This window comes from Austrofundulus limnaeus, unplaced genomic scaffold (genome assembly GCF_001266775.1).
Source record: "Austrofundulus limnaeus strain Quisiro unplaced genomic scaffold, Austrofundulus_limnaeus-1.0 Scaffold361, whole genome shotgun sequence".
Classification (NCBI taxonomy): domain Eukaryota; kingdom Metazoa; phylum Chordata; class Actinopteri; order Cyprinodontiformes; family Rivulidae; genus Austrofundulus; species Austrofundulus limnaeus.
In genome coordinates, this window is record NW_013952763.1 from 525,003 (window position 1) to 534,262 (window position 9,260).

The 9,260-nt window shown below is 37.3% G+C and overlaps 1 protein-coding gene across 1 annotated transcript in view; it reads left to right on the forward strand.

The window, feature by feature from the left end:
• pax3a (paired box 3a) overlaps positions 1–2,023 on the forward strand; it is a 19,862-nt gene extending 17,839 nt beyond the window's left edge. The window contains exon 9 of the mRNA XM_014023258.1: positions 873–2,023. Coding sequence (XP_013878712.1) covers positions 873–890 — 18 coding nt within the window. The 3' untranslated portion in view covers positions 891–2,023. The remainder of the gene's footprint in view (positions 1–872) is intronic.
• Positions 2,024–9,260: the final 7,237 nt, after the last annotated feature.

Here is a 9,260-nt window from a genome sequence, read left to right on the forward strand (position 1 = left end):
GTGTTATATTAGATATTTTGACTAAATTATTGACCTTAAGCTTATTCAGTTTCTTGAAAAATGTGGCAATGATGTAATCTAACAGGTTTCTTGTCTAAAATCTTAATTGCCAGTTTATATACAGTATATAATATTTTTGATAGCTGATGGTTGTCTAAGCTGCGAGTGACCAAGAGGGTAAGAAACAACTTAAATATATAGGAAAAAAGTCATGAAGTGCACAAAACTGTTTATGTCATGAAAAAGCAAATATTCAGAATAATCTGAATGTACAGTTTGCTTTTCCAGTGTTGCTCGCCATCAGAACTTGGTTTTTGAAATTTAAATAACATAACACTAAGATACTGAACTTTTGAGAATTACTYGGTATGTTGCGTTTTTTAGTCTTGAGAATCCTTGCAGTCAATCAAGGTCTGGTCTCTTAGGGGGATAAATGAAAACTGACAACATTTAATAACATTCACATAAGATATGACTTTTCAGACTATATTGCTATAGAAACACACATAAAAAATCTACATCCATAACTGCATACCAGCATAACCATAACCAACATACTTTTGAAAATTTACACTGGGGCATGGCTAGTTTACTATACATGTTTAAAATAAACTTTTAAATAATAATAAATAATAAATGATAGTGCAAACTATTTATATAAAATCTAAAAAACGGTGGGCCATGAAAGGAGCCATGCGGCACAAATGTTTTAATTTAATATTTCCTTTTTACATTTCCTAGATAGGTATTTATTTTAAATACAAGTTCTTTTAAACTTTTCATTTCATGCCCTGTGATTACATCAAAATATACAAATGAGAAATGAATAAACTATTTTAAAACATCTCAAATTTTCTCTCTTTCCCCCTCAGGTGCCTTTCATTATATGAAGCCCCCTAATGTGGACTCTTGTTTGCTCACTCGTCTCTGGAAAGCACAACTATCCGCTGCCTTCGCCAACTTCCCCAGCCCCGAGGACAGCGAGGCAGGCAGTGGGGGGAGGTGGAAGGATATCGTGTTTTATTTTAGCAAGAAGGGGAGCCGGTTTGGATGGAGGTGTAGTGATGGCAACGATGAAGCCCGAGTGGAATAATTAAGGACCATATAGGCACAGGCTTCTCTGATACCTGACACTTGCTTTGCTTGTGAGTCAAGGACCAAGTGCTGTTTTTATTGCCAGTGGTTTAGGAGGGGGGAAAAATGGTGGGGTACACATATTCATGGCATTCTATGGGAGTTTTATAAGTGGCAGAAACATATGTAGAACTGGACTTGATGAACTTGASGTACTTCTATGACCTACCTTGATGAGAAAAATATGTTTTCTTGTGGTGGATGGTCAGACAGCGATGGAATGAGTGCTTGACAGCAACGCTCTTCTGAGAATGTCTTCATCACAGTGTCTTAGCAGAGGAATATTTACCTGCATACTCATGTATATGAAGTTGGAGCTCAAAAGTGTGGCTGCATCAGGAAAACCATTGAGAGCATAAAACTGACGTCAAGTGGAGTCGGTGCAACCCAAAGAAAGTGCAATACATTCATACCTCATGTGCTGTAAATGAACACGGATCAAATGTTTCTTATTATCTCTTCAAAAGCCTGCTCCATCTTTTCAATGTTGTTCATTTTGGGTTGTGTGCTTTGATCAATCAGGGCAACTTACTGAGCAATGAATCATAGCAAACAAAAAAGTTGTTAAAAAAAAGCTTCGCTAGTGAACATAATTTTCAGTCTCACAGTACATTTTTGCTGTTGTTGCTTTGCATGTTGACTTTTTAGCCATCCACAGAAAAATTAGTTCCTGTTTTTATTTATTTAGTGTCGTTCAATTGTTTTGTCTGTACATTTCCTAAAGTGCTCCTCTGTGCTTAAAAAGGTCTTACACAATGTTTCATTATTCCCATGTTTCTTTTGCATATTTTTTTTATTTACAATGGTGTGAAATTATCAAGGTTTGTGTAAAAAATAGCACTATTACTATTTATAATAAAGATTTTGAAAAAAAAAGCTAATATTTAAACATTTGAATTTGTGTCGTTTGTCATCTCTAAACTCTGCAAGCCCAGATTACAGTTTTAAATCCTTTCATGCATGATATTTAAGAGTAAAATAAAAGAAAATCAAGTAAACAAAATCATTTAATGATAATGAAAATAGGCTTGGCTGTTAAATTGAGATTTATTAATATGTTTCATATAAGGTTTTGTATATTCAGAATTGAAACCAATACAAACATTACATTACAAAAAGATTTTCTAATATTCATTAATAAGGGAAATCCTCATAAAATATATCAAATTTAAAGTACAGGATATTTGCAATTGAAAAACATGAGCAATTCATTGTTGACATCTTGCATCAGTGCTTAGTAAGCTGATGAGATAATAATTACAAACATTGTGAATAATTGTTAAATTATATTAAATATTTAAACCAATTTAATAGTTATTTCTGGTGATTTTGAATAAAAAACATACTTCAATTTTCAGTTTGTGTCATAGATTTTATGTTTGTGTAAACTCTTAATTTACTTATTAAAAAACACGAAACACTTGGACTTCAGTTCTGTAGCCGATTTCCTTACTTTGATAGTGCAATGTAAATAAACAAGTACTCAAGAATCTCTAGTAGTAAACTTTGTTAGCTTGTGGTTTGTTTTAAAAAATTCAGAATTTTTTTAACACATTTTTTTGCTCAGATTTTAAATCAGAAACATGTTTGTAAAGAACATTCCATTTTGGCCAGTTTTAGAGTGCTTTACATTCCAAACGGAGAATGACAACATATCAAAAAATAAATACTGATTGCTCATAATATTATCCTGAAAGTGTACTTTGGGACTTATTCATTAATGTTAATACCAGTTTGTTTTAAAACTAAACATATAAAAAAATTCAGCCTATTCTGATGATGTGCATTACTAAACAATTATAAAAATKGGAAGTTTTAGTTTCTCACATTCACAAGAATTATTTGACTTTAAAGTACAATTTACTTCTTGAATTGGCAATTTACTTTGATTAGAAAATTAAAAAAAGAGATTTGATGTGTTCTAAAAACTAAAAGTACTAAAATAGTTAAAATCTAAGTTAAAGCTCAAGTAAAATAATGTGTTTACACTTTACACCATTTACTATAATTTATAATATCTGCGAAGCAAAATTATTTTGAAAGCCCTTGAAATCCCTGAAAACATTTAAATGACATTTGATTAGATTTTCCCACTGCAGTGTTTTACGTTATTTTTCTCATTTTTCACTATGTACCTCACACACACACACACACACACACACTCCGGGTGCACTAAATCATAAATATATCCTCTTTCATAAACACTCCTTTCGGACAAATTCCTACTCCCCGGTGGCTCCTTCACACCCTTTAATGACTAAAGCAGAGCTGCTGTAAATTTTAGGAGCACAGCCGCCCTCAGACACACCGGGACATCAGTCACACACAGCTCAGACGGCTGTGGGCTCYGACTGTCAAACACAGACAGAAAACAATGTTCACCCAGTGGGCAGAGTCCTCGGAAAGGTTAAACAAATCACAAGTGCATTTTTATCATTCTCTCCTGTGTTTTTTCACTCTCTCTTTTGGAGGACCAGGTGTGCAGCTGTTCATGTCATTCAACATACAGCTCTAAAAACAAGCCTCTGTGCAGTTTTGGAATTGTGTTTTGAGTTTTTGGGCAGCATTTCTCCCGATTAGTTTGTGTTTTTTTCTGAACTTTATTCTTTTATATAATTTTTTTAATTTAATTATTTTTCTTTTAACAAGTGCTCAACTTGTAAGACACACTGAGGGAAAAAGCCAAAGGGGCTGCTTTGAAACAAAGTGTCAGTCAAGCAGCAACACACTGGAGACAACTTAACCTTTGACCCCAGCACTCTTTGAAATGAGTAGACTACTTGACCGGAGCTGACAACAGTCCAAGCGTCTCTGCAGCTTTCAGCCCGCAAATAAAAAGTGAAGGGTAGAAGAAAAAAAACATACAGTTAAGCTGCAAAGGAATTAAAAATATATTAAAAGAAATGTTGCATGTTAGGAATTTTTATGAAGATAAACTAGTTTATATGATTCCTTGGTTAAACTGTCAAACAACTCCAGGAGGTTTTTTMAAAAAAAAAAGAGTCCATCCCTTTCTTTTTTTATTTTCTCTGCAGCAGAAACGAAGCTTTATCTTTGAAATACCACCTTATCAAGTCTGCAGAAGAGTGAGTGGGGCGACAAACAGCATGCCTTTCCTAAAGTGGAGAGAACCTCCCTCTCGTGCAGTCTGCCGTCCGCTTTTCCTTCGCCTTTGTGGCTTTTTAAATTCCCYCACTTTCTTTTTCATTTTTAATTGAGCAAACATGACCCCTGATTTTGAAATGAAAAGCACGAACCGGAGTCTTCTTATTTCTCTGCTCGCCCACTGTCGTCATCTTCTCGAGGGCGCGAGTATTCACGAGTGTCAAGCAAACAGGACCGCTTCCAACACCACCCTGAGCCCCATCTCCACCTCCAGGGACACTTATGACAACGCTTACTTCTACATCCTTTTCGTGATGGTCTTCTACTCGTTCCTGGCCTTGTCTCTCTTTAAGTGCTTCATCGGCAGTGACGAGGAGAACAAGGACCCTTACGAGGAGTTCATGGGAACTGGGAACCGAACGACGCAGACAGGCCACACGGCAGAGAAGTTTTACCTTGAGGAGGAGAGCAGCCCATGAGGCTTTTCTAAAAAAAGAAAACGTGGAGGAGGGGTATGGTTGCGTGTAGGAAATGTTTTGACAGTCACCAAGCCAGAAGAACGTCAGGCGAGACCTGCTAGTGATTTTGCAAAATCTACAACTTTTCCACCCCCTCGCTTCTGCCGCCCCTCGCCCTCCTTTCCAACTGACAATCAGGAACCTCACGCGAGTTGGCCGGCCGGCCCGCCGGGCGGCTGGCAGGAGGAAGACAGCTGCCTCTGATGATCTGAGAGAAGTATGGAAACATGCAGAAAGTGTGGGTCAATGGCAGGCCGGCATCTCTTCCTGTGAGGCCTAATCAGGATCAATAACACTGGAGCATTCAACAGGCACACGCCACGGGGAGCGAGGAGCAACGGCATGACGTAGATGTCATGGATTCTGTGTGTGTGTTTGGGTTTACTGAGAGCTAAAGAAAGTATGAATTTAAATATATCATCTTTGTAACTAAAAAAATAACAAAAATCTGCAGTATTTGCCAACTGAAGATGACAGTATTTTCTCTCACTTTAACCCCTAAGTGTTATTGCTAAAATAAAATGACATCCCAGGCTTTAATTGGATCTAATTAGAGTCGAAAGCGCAGCGCAGTAGTCGAGATTGAGCGACATTCCTTTGCCATTACATTGTAACTGATCTGCGGCGAGTCGATGGGCAGCTACAGGGCCGCGCCAACCTTTAGGTGACCCCCGCGCAAGCTAAGTTTACAAAGCCGTGGCGAAACGTGAACTCAAGACTCAAAAGAACAGTGAGATGTTGTTGAGAGGGCTCTGGGAAGAAACACAAGCTTCTTATTTGTGCCATACGTCACAGATTTTACCTTTGCAAAGAGAGAAAGGGAGGATGCTTCAGATTAGCAGTCTGTTGGCTGGGCAGGTAGTGGTATGGCCTCTCACAGATGCAAAACACACCATGAAGGCCTTCTTCACAATTAAATCTAAGGGGTCACGGGTTGGCCTGAATGGACAATGCTGGTCTAATTTGAACTATCCGCTCCTGCCGGTCCCCGAGGCMGTGCGGGCCTGTTTCTGCTTCATCCCTCTTAATTAGATCTTTGCCTCATCCTCCTCCTTTGAGGCACTGGGGGTCAACATGTGTACGCCATACCTAGGTCTTCTGTCATGTTGGGCGCAAATGCTCGGTTGTAAATGTTGTTCATGCAATGTGGTCAAAAAGTTTTCCTCTTTATTGTGGCTGTTTTTCCACAGCTTTACTGGAGACAGTCACCAGAATTACAAACAAGAAAAGTCATCATATAAAAATGGCCTACATTTTTTCCCTTCAGTTTAGTTGTTACATTTTTTGTTGCTTCACTTAACATTAAACAAAGCTGATGAAATTGAGTGTCTAATAAAAGTAGCATATAAAATGGATTTGTAGGATGCAGACTGAGATACATCACAATTTGATCCCCAAGTGAAAAGCTGCTGGTTTCAGTCTAATTATTGCAAGAAACTGAGGATATGCTGCCATCTGCTGGTAAAGATGTAGCAATGCTATTTATTTAATTTCGTTTTTTAATTTTTTTACACATTCAGCCTAAAAACCTGAAACTCTTGAGTGTTGATGAGCAGATGAGAAAGCTCTCATTTTATTGGTCCCAGAATTACTCAATAAAACTGAAACCAAATCTACATGAAAACTATTTTCATAATAAGTCCTGGAACAAATGTTCAACATGATCATAGTTAGACTTAATTATGCAATCTGGCTTATGGAGTAATGGAGTAATGTGTTTATTATAAGGCTTGTTAAATTAGGAAACCAAAATTACAACCTAATCTAACAAAGACACAATTATACAGGGATGTGTAGCACACAGATTGCAGCATTACAGTAAATGGAGATTCTTTACAGGAAGTAATTACAAATAGGTCACTGGTTTTGAAACAGGAAGTAATTACTTACATTCCAAGGTAACAAAATAGAAGTAGCAGTAAAGTACAGAACATAATTAAATAAGATAAAAATAACCAGAGAAAACAAGAAAGACAAAACACATCATTACAAAAACAAAAGATAAATCAAATACATTTCATCGACTCATACATTGTCTCAGTCTAAAATTAAATATCTTATTCACCACTTCTGAGAAACAGCAAAACTAAAAAAACAGAATTTCCATAAATCTGTATAACAGAAAACTCTGGTGTTCAAAAGCTTACATTCGTTTACAGAAGTGACCCGATCTGATTACCATAAAGAAAAAAAAAGTCAGAACAGTATTTTATTTTATTGATACACCAATGCTTACATGAGCTGTTAAACTAAATAAACATTAAATAAACCATGTTACATTATATATTATTGCATCTCATCCTGAAGGATTTAGATTTGACATCATTTTCTGCATCCTGTTGTCACAGTACATCTTGTGTTTCCATCGGTTATACAGTATAAAAAAATCTTAGTTGGCAGCCTCTGCAGCTCCACTGGAAAATATTCTGCAGAAAATACTGTGGATGAGGGAAAAATATTGTTTGGAGGCAGACATCTTCTGTGAAACTAATACTGTGAGATGTAAATTTGAAGAGGATTTGTACTTACATTGGTGAAAGCCTGAAAACTGTCATTTTTGTTTTGCTCATTAAGGGAAACAAAATGGGTGTTTAGAAGAACGATCAAATCTTCGGCATCTAAAAAACAAACAAAAAAAAACCAACAAAAAACAAAACAAAACAATGGACCAGTTAATCTTCACACTAGCTGTTGCCCTGCATTTTTATGYCAATAGAAGTTCATGTGACTCATGTTCTTAGTGGTTGCTGAGTTGGAATCTGTGTTCCATGACGGCTTCGTGTGCAAACCCATTAATGGATAATTAGTGGAGAGACATCAGCACCACTGGTTACAACACATGCCAAACAGGCTTTGTGACTACTTCCCTTGCAGACAGAGGCATAATAATAATGGGTAAACTTTGACTCCACGTTCCGTCTCGGTCATTTAACACACAGCTCATGCAGGAGGATGGTGTCTCCCACACAGGTTAAAAAAAACCCACACAAATGTTAAAGATGGATCTTTGATCAAGAATCGCCTAAACATCAGTTCTCCCTGGTGAGATTCCAAGCATGTCCCACTGGGAGGAGGCCCATGGGAAGACCCAGGACACGCTGGAGGGACTATGTTTCTTGGCTGGCCAGGGAACGCCTTAAGATTCCCCCGAATGAGCAGGCCCAATTGGCTGGGGAGAGGGAAGTCTGGGTCTCTCTGCTTACTCTGGTGCCCCCGTGACCCGACCCTGGATAAGTGCCAGAAAACGGATGGACGGACAGAGTTAGATTTTGATATAATTTTAAATGGCAAAGTAATAAGAAAGATGCTTAAATAGATTTAAACTGACCACGACTCAGCTGTAGATGTGGAGATGGTGGTGCTGAAGCCATCAGAAGATGAAGATCTGGTAGTTTGACTGGAAACCACTGTAGAAGAAACAAAGGGAGGTGTGGCACTGTTGGCTGTAGCATTAAATACTGGAAATAAAGCAATCGGATTATGAAAAAAAAGAGTATCTTTCATTAGAGTTGTACTCAAATGTTGTACTTTGATAGCATGGGCTGCAGATGTGTGGTAAAGGATGCAGAACTTGTGCTCTGGTGCCTAGAGTTAGTAACAGCCAGTACTTATTRTGGCAGAAAAATCCAATGTTTAAGTTGCTGTTTGTTGTGTCCTCGTAGGTATCAAATAAAACTATGTTTACATGGATAGATGGAGATGGCTTGCAACAACTGAAAACAAAAGAGTTGAAGTATGCAGCAGAGCCACCTCTTACAGCAGAGTAATAAAAACAGGAAGTAGAAAATATGTTGTGCTATGGTAATCACCTGTCAGCCTAGTTGTCTGACATCATGTGTCATCATCAAATAACACATGAGAAACAGCAAATAATCCAAAGTGGTTTCCAACGATGGCTTACAGAATTTCAGAAATTTAACTGTTTAGTTAGCATTTTACTGTGGGTACAAATCTAAAATTTAGCTAGATTTAAAATTTTTAAATTTAGGTGACAAATAACATTGAACATACTTTTACCAGTTTTTTCCCTCCACATTTGTCTTTGATTGTCTTGTGAATTGTTTTGTAGAAAACTGTAGACCTGTATGTAATTGTGCTTTGGAACCTACCGGTCACATTGAAATTCATAAAAGCAGCTGAAGCTAAAAAAAAAAAAGAAACCAAAAGTTAAAACAAGTTACTTTATTAGATCAATASGACACTTGAGAAAAGTCAAATATTACAATGATAAAAAATGGTGGTAAAAAAATGCAGTGGATCCATTTGTTGCAGTAAAAACAACAGAATGGATGTACATATGTAATGGTAAATACCTGTTGGAATGGAGCTTGCAAATGGGGTTTGAGCTACAAAACCAAAAAGCACAATTATGTTATTTGTAGTGAATACGCCCATTTCCCCTCATCTCATCTTGCCACTGATTGACCTTTGACCGTCTGAAGTCAAAGCCCTCTCCTCCTAGACTGAACTCTTTCAGCTCTCATGGAATTATAAAAAACAAGC